At 43.7% G+C, this 20,952-nt stretch overlaps 1 protein-coding gene across 4 annotated transcripts in view; it reads left to right on the top strand.

Moving 5' to 3' along the window:
- The window catches only part of FAM219A (family with sequence similarity 219 member A), a 96,540-nt gene extending 76,102 nt beyond the window's left edge, over positions 1-20,438 (top strand). Inside the window, exons 3-6 of one of the 4 annotated variants that reach the window (XM_054398018.1) lie at positions 14,758-14,855; positions 18,687-18,767; positions 19,120-19,174; positions 20,266-20,438. In XM_054398018.1, coding sequence (XP_054253993.1) covers positions 14,758-14,855; positions 18,687-18,767; positions 19,120-19,174; positions 20,266-20,421 — 390 coding nt within the window. In that variant the 3' untranslated portion in view covers positions 20,422-20,438. Of the gene's footprint in view, positions 1-14,752; positions 14,856-18,686; positions 18,768-19,119; positions 19,175-20,262 lie in introns of all 4 variants that reach the window. The other 3 variants (XM_054398017.1, XM_054398016.1, XM_054398015.1) reach the window with 3 other exon arrangements.
- The last annotated feature ends 514 nt before the right edge of the window (positions 20,439-20,952 follow it).

The raw sequence follows: 20,952 nt of genomic DNA, 5'->3' as shown, positions 1-20,952 counted from the left end.
ACAAATTCATATCTAATTTACAAGGTGATTTTGGTTGCAGAAGGTTTGGGAGGCTCAAGTGATGAAACAGCTGTGCTTTTTTCAGCTGTGGATTTTCAGCCAGTTCATGGAAGACTCAAGTTCAGTTATTTTTTTCAAGATGAAATGTAGCTTAAGGCAGCCTTTGATCTGTGGGACAGGGTGTGAAGCAAAATGTGAAAATAAAAGTTTGGCACAGTTATTTCTGTGTGGGCAGATGTTTTCAGTTCTTCTTGGTGCATGTAGCCAACTCACTTGTGCCTATGTGCAGAAGTCTGTCCTTTGGGTTTTGCCATTCTTCATTGAATGGGGATAATCAGTAAGAGAAGCAGGTGATCATAGCTTGTTTGTTGTAAATGTTCTTCTTTTTATCTGCAATTAAATATTCTTGATTAGCAGAGTTTCCATCTCCCTAAAGAGTAGTGTTCTGATGGCATTAGAAAAGGCCATGACTGCTTTGGGTCTCACTGATTAGGTGAATGAAACTATCTCCAAAGAATCTAAAGAATGTTCATCTGACCTAGAACCAGGCTGTAATCTCCTCTACTTCAGGGCAGAGAAAAGGTAAAAGGGCAGGAATAAATAAGGAGAAGACAGCACTAGCTGTCTGCATTTACCTGGCAATAACCATTAGATAGGCAATGACTAGAACAATGCAGAGACTTGTAAGAGGTGTTGAAAAGCCTCATATGAAACCTCCTCTCTGCTAGTGCGGAATTGTATCCATCTGCCTAAGTTGGCAGTAAATTGCCTATACTATCTGGTGGGTACTTCATCCCCAACCTGTTTATTTTCTCACTTTAACCACCTAAAGGAAGTCCTTTTTGCCATGACAGTCAAGCACTTGAAAACTTTTCCCAGGGAGGCAGTTTCACCTCTGTCCTTGAAGGATTTGAAAACCTGACTGAATAAAGCTGTGAGTATCTCAGTCTGATGCTGTGTTTGATCCTGCTTTGAGCAGGACATTAGGTTAGAAAGCTCCTGAGGTCCTTTCCAAATGGAAGTATCCCTTGAGTCTCTTCCTAGTTAGGACTGCAGTTATTTTTTTAGATGGCATATACTTCCTACTCGCTGCTGGGAAAGCCTATTTAAATCCTTTCTAGATATTCTCTTAGGTTCCCAGTACGAACACCCAAGTCTACCTCTGCAAATCCTACTGTAACTTGCATGCACTGACACAAAGCAGTCCTCATCCATAAGCACTAGAATATCTGCTGGTAGACATCACGAACCAATTTGCTACTTGATTTTCACTCATTGCAAGTTTTCTTCTTTTAAAATTTTATAGTTATTACTCTCGGTTCTTCCTCTTTAATTCTCCTTGGTTGCACACTGATTTAATTTAAGAACATATTAAAACTAATTTTTTCCTTTTCTTGTATCTCTTACTGACTGCACAGACAGGGAAATTTGTTCTTCTACAGATGTATTTCCTGACTTATTATCCATGGATCTCAATGCAGAATTATCTTTTAATATCAGCAAGCAGCTGATTTCTTGTACCTACTATGTCATAGTAAAGCAAGGGCATTCAGAAAGTGTAACAATGGAATATTACAAAGCAGAACCAAATTCAAGACAGTCGTGTATGTGTTCATGTGAGGTGAAGTGCAGGTGACAATCAGGTAGCTGCTAAAGCAGCTGTACATCACCTCCATTTCATAGTCCAGTTTGAGCTTTTCTTGACACTGGTGATATCTCAGCCAACCATTGGAAAAGAGGTTTAAATCTTAGACTGACTTAGGGATTTTTTATTCTGCTGTGATTGCAATTTTTAAGAGGACTTTGCAGTAATAGATCACATTTGAGAGGCTGTCTGTCACACACCTTCTTTGTGACACTAACAATTGAAGAGAAGGAGAAGGTGAATTTTTATCCTATCCCATGTTGTTTTCCCATATACATCTCACACATTTTTTTCTGTAGGACAGGGAAATGGATTTTAAGCAAGAGAAAGTTAAAATCCAATCTGAAGAATAATATCTGCTGTTTTAATAATTTGGAAACCCTGTATTGATCTTTTTATGAGGATTTTAGGTCAGGAGTAAAGGCAGGGGGCTTATGCTCTAAACTGTTAAAGGTGTGGAGGTCTTTAAGAAAAGATTGGATGTGGCGCTTGGTGGCATAGTTTAGCTGATGTCATGGTGTTGGGTCATAGGCTGGACTTGATGATCTCAGAGGTCTTTTCCAGCCTCAATAATTCTGTGCTTCTGTGAAATGAATGCTGGTCTGGAGCAAACTGATGTTTACTTATTTGCCAGAACAAATAAATTCTCTTTCATGGTCTTGGAATTTGGAGCAAAGCAATACTTAAGAAAAGTTAATTGTTATATATAACAAGGTTACAGAACATACAGAAACTTCTCAAAGGCACAATACAACAACAACAAAAAAATCAACTTGTCAGCCCCCTATACCAGCTCTCTAATCTGGAGGCAGGATTACATAATTGTGAAAATTAAGCAAAGAATATTCAAGGTTCTAAAAATAAAGATTCGTAAGTACATTTCTTCCAGTCATTCACTGCTGTGATGTGAGAGACAGGACGAGGCCTGATGCAAGCCAATTGTCGATTTATTGTACAAAGCTTTTTCTTTATATCGGTTAACATAACATCAGAAGGCAGCTTGTAATTGGTCATTGGTATGTCCATACTACAGTTTCAAATTCATGATTGGCTACAGAGAGAAAGTACCACACAAACGCATATATTTTTTCCAAGGCTTAAGCAACCATCAAGCAAGAGATAAGGGGGCTCCATAATTCTGTCCCAAGTTTTGCTTTGTTCTTGTTATCAGGTCCCTGCATAACTCCCTTAGGTCACAGTGGCATCTAGGGAGCCAACCTGTCTGTGTTTTCCTTCTAGCTGCACTCTGTTCCCAGGGTTTGCCACCCATCAGGGTTAAAGCATCTCCTTCTATCAGTAAGACAGTGTCTGGGGTTCTGGTCCCTAAATCAATTCCTTCAATTCACCTCAAAAATTACTTTGGCTTGCTAAGTTCTCAACATGTGGTTAATGTTCAGGAGGGTCCTTAGCAGTGATTAACAAACAGGACTGTTGAAAGGCTTAGTACTCTAGGCTGTGCTCTCTGAAGGAAATGAGGTGGTTAGATGGAAGGAGAGGGTGGGTCATGTAATGTCAAGATCTGTAAATGGATACCATTGTAAAACTAGTTCTTTGGGGCAGTCCTTCAAAGCCTCTGGGGTTTCCTACTTAGGGAACTCAGTGCCAGTCTAGCAGTATTGGAGTCACCCAAGTGATTTCAAGTGGTGATCTCCAGTTTCCAGAGAGAGAGTCGCCCCAAGGACAGCATCTGACTTTTGCTTTCTTCCTTCACTTGGAGACACTTGACTTTGCTTGAGAACTCTTGTGATGATGCCTTGCCAGATCTACAGCACCCTGCAATGTTGTTGGTAGGTAATGTTTGACCTTTGTGTTAGCTGTTGCAGCTGATCACATTAGAGAACTGATGGTGAATCCTCAACGTGATTTTCCACAAGGTCAGCCAAAGTAAGCAGACTGCAAGTAGGAAAACCATACAGTTACTATCCCAGCCACCAAGAACTTTTCCAGTGAGCAAACTGGTAGGTTTAACCCCCAAATTCACCTCTCTGTGTTACTGAAGTTTGCTGTTACAAAGTGCCCTCACCAGCACAGAAGCAGCAGAGGCATTTTTTTGAGAGTTCTCCTTTATTCCAGTTCACTGCTTTTAAGCATCAAATTGGTGCAGTTTACAGAAGAAGATACTTCCTGCTCTGGTTTCCAATACCATGCTCTCCAGAAGGATGTGAAAAAGCAATGGCTCTCCATGCCTTTCCCACCAGACATATGCGGTCAGAGCTAGGCATGCTCAGGAGTGGAGATGCAGCTTCCTTGCCCTTGTATTTTACTGGACTCTGGAGACCTGGTAGGAAGAAACCTTGTTTCTGTCATTGAACTGAGACAGTATGACTGAAGGCATCCCAGGGAACAGATGGAAGGAATAGAAAAATGCCATCTTGAGTTGGTTTTTCTGTCTCTCCTCATTTTTCATCCATATGAGCTCCAAGTCAGGACACATCTCCTCAATCAGCTTTGCTGACTTGTGTGGTCAGAAAATTATGATTCTTCCTCTTGTTCCTCCAGTGCATGCAATGCCCAAGAAGAGACTTGTTGAAGATAGCTCAGCAGATCCCAGTGCTCCAGAATTTTGGCTTAAATGCTATCCCAGGAAAGGACAAGGCTGTCACTTTCTGGGCTTCCTCCACATCTCTATTGGTGCTGGCTAGGAAAGAAGTTAAAGGATTTTTATTCTCCAAAGTTGTCCTTCTCTTCACCTCACAAGTGCAGCTGTTAGCATCTGCAAAACCCTGTTGAAATCAGAGAGTATTTTCTGCCACCCTTTTGCTGTGCTCACAGCTTTCCCCAGTCCTCTTTGGGCACTGAGTGTGCTCGTGTAGTGGAGTGGAGAGACTGTCAGGAAGTCTGAGTGTTAAAACTATTTATATTTGGGTCTTAGCAAATGCCAGGCTCTTTCCAACATATTGTGTGTGAGGAAGAGATTGCAATCTTGAGAGAGTCACTCAATGTGTGTGTATGTACACATACCACGTCTCCTTCGTCCTCCCTGTACTTGCTTGAACTTCTTGCCTCAGGGGAACTGGTACCTCATTCCCACTCCCTCCAGATGCCCCAGCTCTTCAGAGACAGTCATGACTTTGCTTCACAATGAAGTTGTCATCAGGACAGATAATCCCATCATCCTTATTTTCTATGCCTGGGGTAATGTGAGATATATAACATGACCTAAACGTTGTTGATGTTTGTGTGGAAAAAATAATGAGGCAAAAAATGTGAGAGCTGATACTGCAAGCCCTACATGCGTGTGTTCTTGAATCAACACTGGTTATGAACATTTTTCAGGCGTTTCAGCAGGGATGTAAGTTTTCTCTGGCCAGTCCTGTTTCCTTCTGCCATTCAAGGCAGCTGTGTTTTTCCACTAGTCCTTTCAACAGCTGGCAGGAGAAGGCATCTGCAAAACCCTCAGCCCTGAATCTGGAAGGAGGAGGACATCAAGGAACGCTAAATAACTGTCAACATCATCCTATCATCTCCTCCACTGTCCCCTACTGGCTAACACTGGCAGATAGCAGCCCTATCTGAGAAAACAGAATGGGGATCTCTTGCAGATGGGAAGCATTTAGGATCATGTGGGACTAATCCCTATGCCCAGTTCTGATTTCTTTACCAAAGCAGAGTCCAAGCTAGAGGAGGACAGTGGCAGCATTCTGTCCCACCCTGCTGAGATACCCTACAAGGAAGTAATCACAGCACCTCATGTGCCCCAAAATTTAAAGCATGCAGCAAAGGACAAAGCCAGAGATGAAGCCTTGAGCTTTCTCTAAACTCTCTGCAAAGTGAAAGGGAGGAGTTCCCACTGCTCCATGGTGTGGGCCACCCACCCGAATCCAGGTGAGGGCAGTGTGGGTATCAAAATTACAGTCTTTGAGAACTGTACTGAAGAGGTCTATGTCTGTCCAGATATATACTGCCTGCTTCTCTCCATGATGTCTAGCTAGACTTCAGAAGAGAGGAGTGTGAGTCTTTGAACTGCAGCAGGTATTGTTGTAACAGGCTGCAATGCCAAGCTGTGCCAAAGACCACCATTCCCCCACAATCTGCCAGCAGCCCCAGGTACCACCCAAACAGCTTTTGGAATTTCTTCTGCAGCTGGAGAGAGAAGTGTCAGGTCATGGTGCACACAGGGGCTTGCACAGATATCCCTGACCCTGCTCCAAGTGGAAATGTATTAAATTAGGGGCAGATTCATAGTAATCAGGCAATCCATCTAGTGAAAAAAAAACACCTGACAGTCCAGTTGAGAGGTGCAGAATATAGGAATGGTGACTCACTAAGTAGGAGTCTTTCTTTCCCTTTTCCAGGAAAGAAAACAGTAGGTATCATACTGCAGAAGAGAGATTTCTCAGAAGGTTTCTGCAACATCTGCCTTAGGAAGAGATGCTGAAAGAGCTGCTGTTTAGCCTGGAGCAGAGAAGATTGGGGGGGAGGAATCTCATTAATACTTTTAAGTATCTAAAGGGCATGTGTCAGGAGGGCAGAGCCAGGCTCTTCTCAGTGATGTCCAATGACAGGACAAGGGGCAATAGGTGCAAGTGGGAGCATAGGAGGTTCTTCACTTTGAGGGTGACAGAGGACTGGAACAGGCTGCCCAGAAGAGCTGTGGAGTCTGCTTCTCTGGAGACGTTCTAAACCTGCCTGGACATGTTCCTGTTTGATTTAGAATCATAGAATCATAGTATAAGTCAAGGTTGGAAGGGACCACAAGGATCATCTAGTTCCAACCCCCCTGCCATGAGCAGCAACACCTCACACTAGATCAGGCTGGCCAGAGCCTCATCCAGACTGGCCTTAAACACCTCCAGGGATGGGGCCTCAACCACCTCCCTGGACAACCCATTCCAGGCTCTCACCACTCTCATGGGGAAGAACTTCTTCCTCACATCCAGCCTGAATCTCCCCACTTCCAGCTGTATTCCATTCCCCCTAGTCCTGTCACTACCTGATCTCCTAAAAAGTCCGTCCCCAGCTTTCTTGTAGGCCCCCTTCAGATACTGGAAGGCCACAAGAAGGTCACCTCGGAGCCTTCTCTTCTCCAGACTGAACAGCCCCAACTCTTTCAGTCTGTCCTCATAGGAGAGGTGCTCCAGCCCTCTGATCATCCTGGTGGTCCTTCTCTGGACACGTTCCAGCTTGTCCATATCCCTCTTGCAATAGGGGCTCCAGAACTGGACACGGTACTCCAGGTGGGATCTCACCAGAGCTGAGCAGAGAGGGAGAATCACCTCCCTTGACCTGCTGGCCACACTTCTCTTGATGCAGCCCAGGCTCTGGTTGGCTTTCTGGGCTGCAAGTGCACACTGACAGCTCATGTTGAGCTTCTCGTCCACCAGCACCCCCAAGTCCCTCTCCTCAGGGCTGCTTTCCAGCCAGTCCCTGCCCAGCCTGGATTTGCGCTTGTGATTGCCCCGACCCAGGTGCAGGACCTTGTACTTGGTCTTGTTGAACCTCATGAGGGTGGCTTGTGCCCACCTCTCCAGCCTGTCAAGGTCCCTCTGGATGCCATCCCTTCCCTCCAGCGTGTCTGCTGCACCACACAGCTTGGTGTCATCAGCAAACTTGCTGAGGGTGCACTCAATGCCTCTGTCCATGTCACCAGCAAAGGTGTTGAACAAGACTGGTCCCAGGACTGAGCCCTGAGGGACTCCACTTGTCACTGGCCTCCATTTGCCATAGGTGACCCTGCTCTAGCAGAGGGGTTTGGACTAGATGATCTTCGAAGGTCCCTTGCAACCACTACCATTCTGTGATTCTATGATAACATGATCGGTTGGGGAGTATCATATCCACTCAGCATGTGCACTAGCCTGATGGGCTTTCTTCATCTGTTTTAGTTATATTAGATTGAAATTTTGTTTGAATCATGTTAGGTTATAGAAACCCAGTGCAGAAGACTATAAAAGAGAATGGATCAGATATATGATATTTTGCTGCTAAATCAAAGCCAGAAACACCATTGGAACTGTCAGCTGCAGTCCACTCCTGGGAACAAGAAAAGTCCAAGGGTCTTTTCCAAGCAGAATGCTGCAGTCAGCAAGCTGCGAGTCCCTTCCAAGATCCCGTGTTGCCTGTGGCATTAACATTTCTGTCCTTATTTGTTTTAGCTGCTAGATGGGAACTCAACAAATCATTCCAAATAGTGGTATCTGCCAGACTGTGAAAGCTTTCCCAATTACAACGTATTAAAAATAAATTAAATCTGTGGTTACATAGGTTGTAAAGTGTGTGCTCTCTGCCATAGACCAATTATTCATTGTGTATTTTAGATTAAAGCAAGCATGAACATTTGACTGTGTATGCAGCTCAAGACTACTTATGTCACTCTGTTTAAGTGGGTTTTATACAAATATGCACTATATGATGATCTGTGTAACTTCAGCTAAACAAGTTTGTACTGCTACTCTCCTATATACGCGTTGCACTTACTACATACATCAGTGACCTTAATGCTTCTTCACAGAACATCAGGATCCATAATAAATGTAGTGTGAGTGCTGATACTAACTCTGTTTATCTGGTAGACTACACCTTTAGCAAAATGAGAAGAGCTATTGGAATTAAGAGAGTTAAATTGAATTCCATAGACTTTTGGGTTTGTTTTTTTTGTCAGTATGCTGTACAGTAAGGTCAAGCGAGTGGCTTTGATTAAAACTTGGATTCAGTTGAGTAGAAATGACGAGAGAGCATTTGCAGAAGTTCTTTACAGGTAAAATAACTTAATTCCCTCTGTCTCTTTAAAATACAAGGGAGAGAGAGTAGGTCAGTTTTATGGATTATATTTGGTCGAGTTCAGTTTATAAAATGAAAGTTTTCAGGTAGACTTTTCAAAATGTGAGTACTTCCCCAGGTATCTAACTTTGTTGTTCTGGCTGGCAGGAAAAATACTCTTTTAAAAGGAAAATACCAAATAGATCTCTTTCTGAAAGTAAATAGGAAGAACAACCAAAAAACCCCAATCTTAAACCTGATTAAATAAAATTGACACTGTTTTGACAGTGATCGATGAAGTCTTTGTATGCAATATTTTGCAGCCATTAGGAATAAAAGTCCAAAGAGTCCTTAAAAACTAAGGGAAAAAGCATAGGCTGAATCACAAAAAAATGCCCTTGTGAGCTGGGAGCTGTGACAGTAGATGCTTTTGAAATCAGTAAATAAAGATGTTCAAAGATGAAGAGAGATCAATTGCTGCCTGCTGCTACTTAGCTGCAACCCATCTAAATAAGATGGCTGCAGATAGAGCTTGGGCAGAGAACCGGGAGACAAGAATCTCAGTTCTTTGCTCCCCTTGTGCCCCACATGTTCTATGGGGCTTTAAGGTAAACCAGTTAAATAGTTTCCCCCAGCAGTGAAATACCACTTAATGTCTTACAAAGACTAGTCACAATTATGTCATGCCAGTAAGTGGTAGAAAGCTCTGTGTTCAAAGCAGGGTTGTTTGGGTTTCTTTCTCTAAAATGTACAGGTTTTCTTTGCTAGATGGCTAACTGCACTAGATGCCTTGCTCTTCTACAGATCAGAGTCCAAAAGTAGTTGTAAACAGAGAAGACATTCTTTCCTATAATCACATGAGGATCAGAAAAGTGAGAGATGGATGGCTAGGGGTTAAGGACATGCTGCTGGAACATAAAGCTACTTTTTGAGATGATTGTGATGTGAGTAAATGATAGCTTTGGTCAGAATTAGAACGCTCATTTACCTGTCTTCCTCTCTGCTGAGGAATAGCATGGCACTTCATTTTGGTGTGTACTTTCTGAAGGAAAACTCAAAAAGCAACGTCAGCCAAGCCATCAGAAGCCTCTCTGTAAGATGTACAGGCAGCAGTCTAGGTGAGCATTACCCATGAATGAGCCCTGTTTGCTGTGCATGCAGTGCACTGTGACTGCTTGTTGTGTAGCTCCTATACAAGAAGTTAAGGGCTGAATCCTTGAATAAGAGATGCAAATATTGTCTTTGTACTCCCTAGGTCATTTACCTGGTCAGGCCTTCTTGGTATATGAAGGGAGCTAAAAATTGCTCAAAGCCTATTGGTGAGAGCCAAGGAGTGGACAGACCAACGAAACATAAGGCTGGGTGAAACAGGCAGCCTGTCCTGAATCATCAGCGTTGACACCTAGCATATATCAGCTTGAAACCATATTCCCTGTATTCAGAACAGGGGCCTGGCTGCAGACGAATTGTTTGTGTTCCTTCTACCTCCGTTTAGTAAAATTTGGCTTTATTTTGCTTTTCTTTGTAACGCAGGGAGGCACAGCCATCAGCTCCACTAATGCCCCTCATGTGGTCCCACTTATATCTGCACATCATCCCCGGGAGCACAGCCCTCACTAGGACCAACATGACTCTGGCATACAGCTTTCCGATACTTCCCTTTCTAAAGAGCCTGCAGGCAAAGCCCCTATTGATGTGCATACCTTGAAATCCCTCCAAGAAGTGACACAGTCCTCACTAACAAATGCTCTCTGTCAGAGGTGAAAGGTAATGAGGGTTTCAGTGTTAACTAGATGCATGCTAATGTCCTTGAGCTAAATGATGCAAGTGAGCTGAAATCAGGACTTGGGACTGTGGAAGTTGCAGTCAGTGCTTTGTTCTTTCTCCCTCTGTTTGCTCACAACTTTGTTCATCATTCAGCAGGGTCTGAACACGCAGATTAATTTTATGTACTCTGTAATTTAAACTCTTGGCTTAATTAAGAAGGTAGAATTCACTAGGGAATCTCTGCAGTCCTTAGCCTCTGAAACAGTTTGGCTGACCACAGGGGATAGAGAGGCAAATACATCCCAAAATCTCATCTCATAGACCTGAAGATGCAAAAATACAACTCTGTCACAACAGATTAATTTTTCTTTGTCTTCCCGCTGCAGTAGTTCCCATGGAGCCACACTGCATTGCCTTCATAACAGGAAGCTGTATCTGCTCATCAGGTAGATCATGCTACTGAGTTAGCAAGGTTTCAGGCAACAGCTGAGACACAAGAGGCAGTCAGCATCTGTGTACTTCCAACCCAGAGTGAAAAGGAAGTAAATCAGCCTCATATGCTATTGAATGGCATTTGTGCCAGTCAGGCTACCTCAGTTGAGGAGGATGCACAAAGTCAAGCAAGGTGGCAGTGAGAGGCATTGGCATACTAAAGCACTCTACGCCCACCACGGTCTGACCGTAGCCAGAGTCACTCACTGTCTTGCAGCAAATGGGAACCGTAGACTGGGGGGAATCTGACCCTGCAAATAGCTCTTCAGCATAGTACAGAATGTTGGTCACCAAACTCCTGGGTTGTCTGCTTTGCTTGATAGCACCAAAAGAGCAGTTCTGCAGGAGGCTACAGGATACTTCTGCTTATTCTGGTATGGGGCAGTGCAGGCAAAACCAATGCCCCCTCCATAGCATCATGTACCAAAGAAGCTGTTTAGCATTTCATTTTTTAAAAACAGGAAAACATTAAAACTGGTTATGATTTTGTTTAAACAGTGAAACCAGAGGAATTATTGTGTGGATTTATGCCAATCTGATTTTTAACATGGCCATAGTCATGTTAAGTCCATTCTGCTTCAGATGCTCCGTTGCTATTTGCCATCATCGTAAAGCAGCTAGTCATCAGCCAGCTGAACAAGTAACCATTTTGAATTGCACTAAGTAACATGGCAGTGTTTGAAATCCTTCATTAGGGCTGTAGCTGTTCCCTGTGTCAAGTTCCCTTGAATTCAGCACCCCTCAATTCAGGCATACTTTCCTCTAACAGAGGTTCCCTGTGGGAATGTGCTTCATTTGTCAGCATGCAGTTATTTGCCTGTCCTCTCACACTTCCTAAATTAGGCAGGTGAAAGAAAGCACACCATGGCACCAGGGCAGGGGTGGTTTGCTGAGTGCTGAGGGTGCCATTTTCTTGAGGTCCTTTGCAAGTACCACATGTCTGACCATTGTCAGACAGGACACAAAGCCAAACTACTAATGGTCCTGATTATGTCTGCAACATGCATTTCTTTTGTTCCTTTATATTTAAGTGTTATTCCTGCCTTGCTGAAAGCTCTGTGGGCTTTTTTCACTGTAATTTTGTCACCACTAGAGCTTATCTTGAAGCAGTACTTAGAGCAGATGCTGCATGGCTCAGATTGGGGTCAGTGAGCAGAACATGCTAATGTGACATTAGCAAAAAGGTAGCAGCTTGCTCTAAGCAGATGCATCTTTTTTCTTTAAATGATTTTAATGTCATAAGGGGACAAAGTGTCTTAAAGATGAAGTGGCAAGGTGCACAAGAAAGGAGGGGTGCGATGTGATGTGGTTAGCAGAACCATACAAAGGGTTGTCCCACATGCTGTTCAGAGGAGTACAGTGCTCCCGACACACACAGACACAGGAACACACACGTGACATCCCCTGGGTTTCTCTTCTGAACAACGCTGAAAATTAAAGTGGAACTGGTGCAGCCAGATCCCCCGAAGCATCAGGCTGACAGCACAGCTGTGTTCTTCCAACTCTCCAATGAAACAGAAGCTAATGTTGCTTTGCACCACTCAAGCATAGAGCCAGGTAGATTATCTGTGGTGAATTGTCTTTGGCTGGATGCCAGGTGCCCACCAAAGCCACTCTTATGACTTCCCTTTCTCATCCTGACAGGGGAGAGAAAATACAACGAAAGACAGGGGGAGATCATTCACCAATTACTGTCAAAATAGGCTTGACTTGAGGAAATCAGCTTAATTATTACCAGTCACATCAGAGTTGGATAATAAGAAATAAATCTTAAGAACAACTTCCTTCCACCCCTCCCTTCTTCCTAGTATTATTTCAGTCCTGGTTTTCTCTGCTCCCTCACCTTGAAGAGGCACTGGGGGGCAGGGAGTGGGAGTTGCAGTCAGTTCATCATATACTGTCTGCCACTCCTTGCTCCCCAGGAGCAAGATTCCTCACATTCTTCTGCTGTTCCAGCATGGAGTAGCATAGAAATAGTCATGGGAGGAAAAAGAGAGCAAAAATCCAAATTCATCAGCCAAATGATTAATCTGAGTGGAAGAAGAACATTAGTGCTTGCAGTGAGCAATCAGTAGAGAGTGGAGAGCACTAGTCTATTTTAAACACTCATGCAGACCTTAACTGCCTTGACAGACAATGAAACCTGTAACCTTGCTTCTGAGTCAGGTGCCTTTTGTGAATTATGCAGCCTGTCCGTCCTGAACTGAAGGGCCCAGAACTGGGTACAGTATTCCAGATGTAGCCTCACCAGGGCAGAGTAGAGGTGCCTTTTGTGAATTATGCAGCCTCTTTCAAGCTTGAAAGAGCCCAGCACAGAGCCACAAAGATGATTAAGGGAGTGGAATATCTTCCTTATGAGGAGAGACTGAGGAAGCTGGGTCTCTTTAGTTTGGAAAAGAGGAGGCTGAGGGGTGACCTCATAAATGTTTATAAATATGTGAAGGATGAGGGCCAAGCGGATGGAGTCAGGCTGTTCTTGGTGATGCCCAATGACAGGACAAGGCAATAGGTTAAGGTTGAGGCATAGGAAGTTCCATGGAAACATGAGTTAAAAAATTTTCACTGTGAGGGTGATAGAACACTGGAACAGGCAGCCCAGGAGGGTTGTGGAGTCTGCCTCTCTGGAGATATTCAAAACCCACCTGGATGTATTCCTGTGTGATCTGGTATAGGTGATCCTGCTCTGGCAGGGGGGGTGATGGACTAGATGATCTTTCAAGGTCCCTTCCAACCCCTAATACTCTGTGGTTCTGTGATTCAACCACTTCCATAGGCAGCCTGTTTGAGTGCTTTACAACCTTTTCTGTGAAGAAATTTTTCCTAATATCCAACTTAAACCTCCGCTGACACAACTTGAGGCCATTTCCTCTTGTCTTATTGTTTGTTACTTGGTTGTAGTGAGGTGAGTGTTGGTCTCTTCTCCCAGTATCAAGTGACAGAATGAGAGGAAATGGTCTCAAGTTGTGTGAGGGGAGGTTTAGATCGGATATCGGGAAAAGATTTCTTTACTGAAAGAGTGGTCAGGACTTGGAATAGGCTGCCCAGGTAGGGAGTGGTATTCATCCCTGGAGGTGATCAAAAAATGTATACCATGTACTTCCAGACATGATTTAAAGGCCGTGGTGGTGTTAGGTCGACAGTTGGACAGTGATGTTAGGGGTCTTTTCCAATTGAAGTGATTCTGTTTTTCTGTGGCCATTTCCTCTTGGATTTTGTGGCTTCATGTTGCTCCCTATCCCTGTCTCCAGCTCGGGAGGCTGGGCACTTTACATACTTGCAGAACGCTCACCTTTAGGACCTGAATTCTAAATGCGATCCTGTGCTGAAAAGTTACAAGAATTAAAGAAGCAGCTAAATTAAATCCCCTTTTGCACTGAATACATAAAGCTCAACAGTACTGTCTACATTTTAAGGTGCATTTCAGCAATGAGTAGAACATGCTCTGAGAATTTAAGCAAACAATATGATGTCTTAAAATACAGCTGCAAAGTATTTAACGTTTTAAATAATGAAAGCAAGCTCCCAAGAATCAAGGTGAGAAAAAAAGACAGAGGACATTAGAGGTTGCAAGGAGGAGAAGCAGAGAAGTCTGCACCGCTTTGTGCTGTAGAATGTGTTAGTCTGGTGAGTTGCTGTCTAGAGAAACAGTAATGTCTCAGGCCTGGTGTCAAACTAGGCTGATGTAATACCAAATGACAGTGCTACTTTGATGGAGATGCTTTTCTACCCCCAGTGGCCCCCTCAGCAGCAGCCTCAGTAGAAGGAGAAAAAGCAGGATAAATTCCCCTGCCCAGCGCAAAGCACTCTCTTAGGGTTCATATAACAGCTGGCTCCTCCATACAAAGACAAGGGCTCTGTCCTTTCTCTGCCTCAGCTAGGCCTCATCCAGAAGCTCCATGAACATCTTAGTGTGGTGTTGTCAACAAGCTACAAGATATATTAGCTTTAGTCCTGGTGACCTTGGAGGCAATGGGACACAGGTCATCCAGCCTTTACAGTGTTCTTCTTTAGGAGGTGGAGAGGTCATAATTTTTGATATTAATTCTGCTGTACCTCGTGCAGTTATCAAATCTGGGTTTCTGCAGCTGTACGATGCCCAGTCAGGCTGTTGCCCTAATTGTCCTTTTTCCCTTTGTGTCCCATATACAGAGAAGCAGAGGGAGCTGGCTCGGAAGGGCTCACTGAAGAACGGTAACATGGGAAGCCCAGTTAATCAGCAGCCCAAGAAGAACAATGTGATGGCACGAACAAGGTAAAGGTCTGGAACAGCACTCAGCTGTGCTCCAAGCTGCAATCCCTGATGGCCTTAGGATGGGCAAGAATGACGTCCATTGCCAACCACCTACTGCCAAACACACTGCTAGAGCAATCGTGGCCCTTCCCGAAGATGGCAGGTCCAGGTGCTCTGTTCTGTGTTGCACTCCATCTGCTGGGGAGATGCAGGGACAGCTGCAGCCAGAACCAGCTGCAGGAGGCAGAGGCAGCCCAGCCTGGTGGAAACTGGGGGTTCAGAAGGACTGTCTGGCATATTATGGCTACTCTTATGTAATGCCTAATCCTGCCAGTGGGAATGATGTGTCATGTAAGGCAAACTGAATTAGAGTTTATTTCTGGCTATCCACTTTCATCCCAGTAGTTCTCCTGCTCCTTTTTGATGGTGACCCCTTGCCCATACTGCTGGACTTAGTGAAAGCTTGTAAATAGTCCATCTCTGTGTTCATGATCTTATACCTACTCTGTACTTTGAACAGTATGGCCATGCTTTGCTGGAGCCACTTTGGCACATTTCTGTATGACAGTACCATGGTGTTACAAACACTCCAAACAATGACATTCCTAGATTAATACTTTCTTTTAGAATATTCATATTTTTTCAATGCAAGTTTCAGTATACCACTGTATTACTTGTGTGCTTTCAGGAGGCAGGAACCCCTCTGAGCCCACAGGATTGCATGCTTTACTTGCTACTGGAAAGGTGGCAGTTTTTAGTGGAGGATCTCACTTAAAATGACAGAAGAAACTGTGTGAGTGCTGAGTGTTTACTGCTGAATGGGAAAATTGCATGGATTTCCATATACTAAGTAGAACAGGAGCTGCAGGTCAGAGCATCTCTGTGTGCAACATATCTGACAGATGAGATTCCTTGGTCACATTAATTCCCAAAATAGTAGTCATAAATCATGCCAGGACTTTGTCAAGTTTTATTTATAAGCCCCTGCCATGTTGGTGGAAGATGCTGCATTGCTCTGTGCTTCCTTGTCAAGGATTCAGGCCTTTTGTGGCAGCAAGAAATTCAGCAGATGTTCTCATTTGGATCTTCTGCACTCCCTACTCTCCCTTGCCTTCCAAAGACTTGGTTTCTTTTGGCGATAGACTGTATACTAGCTTTCCAAGAGGAATGGTAGTAGATTTGGTATTCAAGATAATTAGAAACAATAAAATTAGTGGAGAAAGAGTGTACAGGGAAGAAGATGGGGTAAGTACAGGTGCCTATCTATAAAATTAGTGACTTCTGCTTGGGGAGCTTGTTTCTGAGCTGCAGATGGAAAGAGTGGTTGGAATGGGGAAGAGCAGAGCAGTGACACCTATTGACAGAGCCTTCAAATAGCTAGCTCAGTTTTATTCCGTTTGTGAACATCTGAGAACTGTTCAGAGGATGTGTGAGCCCCTCCAAGAATGGCCTGTTGGTAATAGACCTCCTTTTCTTCGTTACTTTTGACACAGCGTTGCTTGGGATCTGCAAAACAGAGGTTTGTAGCTGCTGTTTTAGTAACAGATATAGTCAAGCTTCATTGTTCCCCTGTAGTTGTAAGATGCCTGGTACAGGATCACTGGACTAAGTCCTTTCATCCCCCAGCTCCCTTGGCTTTCTGAGAACCAATCTGCACCATGAGCACAGTCCTAGTAATACCTCAGAATGATTCCATTTGTCTTGCTACAGATAGGGCAACTCCAGGAAGGCAAAAATGCCACAATCTTGTGCAGCTTCTTTTCATGGTAGAATTTCACTGGGATGCAATGGGATACACTGCAAAACAACCAGGTTATGGTTTAAGTCCTAACTATTGTCATCCTCTGATCTGTGCAGGCCAAGAATAAGCTAACTCCATTTCCTCCTTTTTAACAGTTCTGCTGTTCTCATCAAACACGTTTTCCTTCAATCAGGCAAACCACATTGTCTCTCCTAGCTCTGCTCCACTTCTTCCTCCTTTCCCAAGGCTTCTGTTCTTCTGTATTATCTGTATGAATTTTTGACATCCACCATCTAGTAACAGGTTGCCTTCACAATTCAGGCTTCTCCTTGGGCAGTGGCACAAGCCAGGCATAGAGGTGAAAGGATCTGGATCCACGAGATACTCAGTCTCCCTAAGAGCAGTTAAAATACGGACAAGGTTGGGGTGATGCTGGCACACAGGTTAGGAGCACAGGCAGAGCCCACGACACCATCCGCACCACTTGATCACAGACAGATATTGCAGTCCACTCTGAGGAGAGCTAAACTCTGATTTGTGTCATAACATATTTCATGTTAAATGAGCAATAAATCACCAGGACAAGAACTTTGCACTGGGACATCTGTGGATGAAAGCAGCTATGACTGCTACCCAGCTTTTTCCAAGGACAAGGAGAAGTGCAGAGAAGGACAGTCAAGATGCAGGAGAAAGAGATAGATAAGGATCATAGACATTTTCAAACTTTTTGTCTGTTTCAGAAAAACTGAAGTTCTGTGTAATCAAGAAAAATACTACACTTATCAAGAAAAAGATACAGTGTTTTTTTTTAAAATCAAGTAAATAGCACCACAAAGCATTCTTCTTCTAGATCTCCTGATAATGCTTTGTTCACTCATGATGTAGTAAAAACCATCAGTGAGTATATAAGGAGCAGGGACTTGAAAACTGAAGAGTAAGAATGGAAATCAGTACTTCTGCTACCTGCATGGGCAAGCTGCTCCTGCCAGAGCACAGCTTCAGTTCCAGACGTCTTTGCTTCTTGACTTCCTACATACTGCAGGAGCAGAAGGACCATCCCAGTGCTATGAGAAGAGGTACCCAATTTAGCAAGTGAATCCCATTTTCTCCAGTCCTCTGGTACAGTAGGCTGGAAATTCTGCTTCAGTTTTAAGATTAATTGCTTTAATCTTGCATTTCAGTGAATACAGTAGGAAAATACTAGTCATGAATCTGTATATAAACCATGGAACAAGAAGATTTTCATCGCTCTTACAGTTCCCACTTCCTGAACATAGAATCTTACTCCATTTGGTCATTTTGGTTGATTTTATTTTAAATACAAACCAAAGTCTTTGCACAGTTTTCTGCATGAAAGAACTCTGTTGTGAACTAGATACTATTGTATTAATGCATTTTGCTTAACCTGGAGGCTCTGAAGCCTGTATTCTGTTTCACAAACTCTCCTTGGCAATTAAAGGTGCAAGGTGATCATCAGCCTTTGTAACACTTCTGATGAAGTGAAAGACATTATAAAATAAAATAATAAGGTTATAAGTGCTAGTCTGACTGGGCTAATACACTGTACCCACCAGCTCATATTTCTCATATTACTAAATTTAGAACTGAGACCTCAGAAGCGTCATGTTGAGGTGGTCTGGGCAGGTACTCAAGCAGAAAGACTGCATCGCTAATTTCCAGTAGTAAAATAGTAGGAGCGCGGAGCCTCTTTCTTCTCCTAGCCTCCTTTTCATATTTACTTATTGCTAGTCTCATGTACTCACTTCTAGGTACAAAAAGCAACACAGAAATGAGCAATCTGACTTGACCAGCAATGCTACCCAATCAGGTTCACAAGAATGAAGTGTGGAGAGTCCCAACGTTTTTTCTCTTAGAGAGTAGCCTGTTCCCAGGGCATGTCCAGTATTCATCCCTGTGAAACTCTTCTCTAAGCTACCCAGAGACACAACTTGCTTCTTCTGAATTGCACCCATTTAACTGTCCTCAATGATAAGGAGCAGCTTGCATGAAAGTGAGATGAGGAAAGCCTAACTATCATATAGCTTTGCTGTAGAGTGTGTGTGGTACTGAGCTTTAATATGTGGTTAACAGGCACCATTTGATTGTTTCAGGCTTGTCGTTCCCAATAAGGGCTACTCGTCATTAGACCAGAGTCCAGATGAGAAGCCACTGGTAGCCCTGGATACGGACAGGTATGCAGAGTGTTAATAAGATGATTCACCTTGTGGTGCAAGAAAGTTTTCATGACACAGTGCAGCACTGAAGCTAACTCCTGCTGAAAACTGCTTTTGCAGGCTGCTGGCACTCTTATTTGCTCTGCCTTTTGGCATGTGCCGTAACTGGTCTGTGTATGTAACAAGGAGGAAGAGATGTAAGTAAACAGCACCGTGGTGGAAAAATCTGAGGGTCACAGGTGTAAGTTCTCTCCAGGCTCCTTTGATGTAACTTCTCTGTCTCAAGGACAGCTTCATGGCATGAGAAAGATAGGGGTAACCAAGGAATACAGGTCTCTCTAACTGTTTTCTTCTTTGTCCTTCCCTGCAGTGATGATGACTTTGACATGTCCAGATACTCCTCCTCGGGATACTCATCAGCTGAGGTGAGTTATACTCTCTCCTGCCATGCTTGCCAAGAATGTTAATAGTAGGGCAGTCAGAAACAACTTAGACTGGTCTTGTGCTGCCAGAAATGGCTACACAACAAATATACCAGTGGTGTAGATTCTGTGAATCTAGAAGGGGCAATGGCAGAAACTATGTCATGTTTCTTTCTTTTCTGGTGATCCAAATGCCTCCATCCCAGCATTGCCCACTGGCTGGTTTTGCTTAGTCCTGCAATGTTGTCCCATGTGGTGCAAAAGCATCAGCTTGTCTGTCACACCAGCTCAGCAACCATATGCTTGCCAAGGACACAAATAAAGGATCTGAGGGAGTGCTGTGATTTCCAGTTTCTGGGGCTGTCAGGGTCACCCACTGTGTGTTTACTTGGAACAAGCAGAATTTCTAGGGAGAATACAGATCCAAACTCCTGCCCTTTCAAAGAGAAAAGGCAGGAAGCTCAGGCTTGTTAATCCCTCTGCCTTTTTTCTGAATATATTCCCAAGATCTCTCCTGAGTCAGTTGCTACTCTTTCAGTGAGATCTGATTTTATATCCAGGGTGCTGAGCAGCCATTTTGTACACAAGCTGCTGGGAATTCTTCCCCGTCATATCCATTTCTTGGACAAAATATGTCTGAAGCACAGAGAAACAACCAAGGGGAGAAAACAGCTCAAATTATCTAGGCCATCTCTGAGCACTGATGAAGTGTTGCTCACCCTGATCTAGTTAGACAGCTCTCAAATCTGAGATTACAAAAAGCCAAGAGGCTTTACCACCTTTCAACTGCTATAGTTGAAAGGAGGGAGAGCCCATCTGCCAGCTGGTTTAAATGAGAGCTTGTCTTCATGCAAATGTTGTTCTTATATAAAATACTGTATCGATTTCCTACTCTGGAATATCTCACTCTAGATGTTCCTGTTCTGGAAGAAACTAGAACAGAATGCAACACTCATCTATGATTAAGAATTGAGACTCTTTCATTGGTAGGGCAGCTGCTAATGATGGAGAAATACGTTTCAGAATAAGGGACTTTCTTTATCTTCTGACCATCAGAAGTCTCAAGTGTCTGACTGTTTGTCTCTTTGTAGCAGATCAACCAAGACTTGAACATCCAGCTGCTAAAAGATGGGTACCGGTTAGATGAGATCCCAGATGACGAGGACCTCGACCTAATTCCCCCTAAGTCAGTCAACCCTACCTGCATGTGCTGCCAAGCCACCTCCTCCACCGCCTGTCACATCCAGTAGTGAGGCCGGCAGGCTGTGATCAGTGCTTTCCACTATAACTGTAAAACTTAACAGCCATTGCTTCCTCCTATGGTAGGACGTGCACCTCTTTGTGTTCATGGAGCCAGGAGAAACCAAAAAATTCATTTTATGATTGGTTGATAAGTTATTTTAAACTATGGCTAAACAGAAGAAAAGTTGCTCTAAGTGGCAGGCAGTGCCTGGCAGAACTGACTGGTCTGGAGACCGAATGCAGAGGGGTCCAAAGATACCTCCTTGTTTTGCGAAGGCACTGGGGATGTTTTGTAAGGTGTCAGTTCCAGAACAAGGAGGGTCATCTAGGGCTGAAGGTAATCCTGCCAACTGAAACCAACCTATCTGTGGGATCAGGGGTAAATGTCAGGAGATTTTACTAGTGAGAGGAGGTCAGTTCTTAGTTCATTTACCGAATCTGTTTCATTTACATAACCAACAGGAATGGGAATGGAGCAGGGCATCCTTTCTTATGGCAAGGCTAGCCAGGACAAGCATGGCACAATTCATTCACTTGGC

The sequence above is a fragment of the Indicator indicator genome, chromosome Z, assembly GCF_027791375.1.
Source record: "Indicator indicator isolate 239-I01 chromosome Z, UM_Iind_1.1, whole genome shotgun sequence".
Classification (NCBI taxonomy): Eukaryota; Metazoa; Chordata; class Aves; order Piciformes; family Indicatoridae; genus Indicator; species Indicator indicator.
The sequence above is the reverse complement of the archived record's forward strand: the minus strand, read 5'-3'. Positions and strand labels throughout refer to the sequence as shown.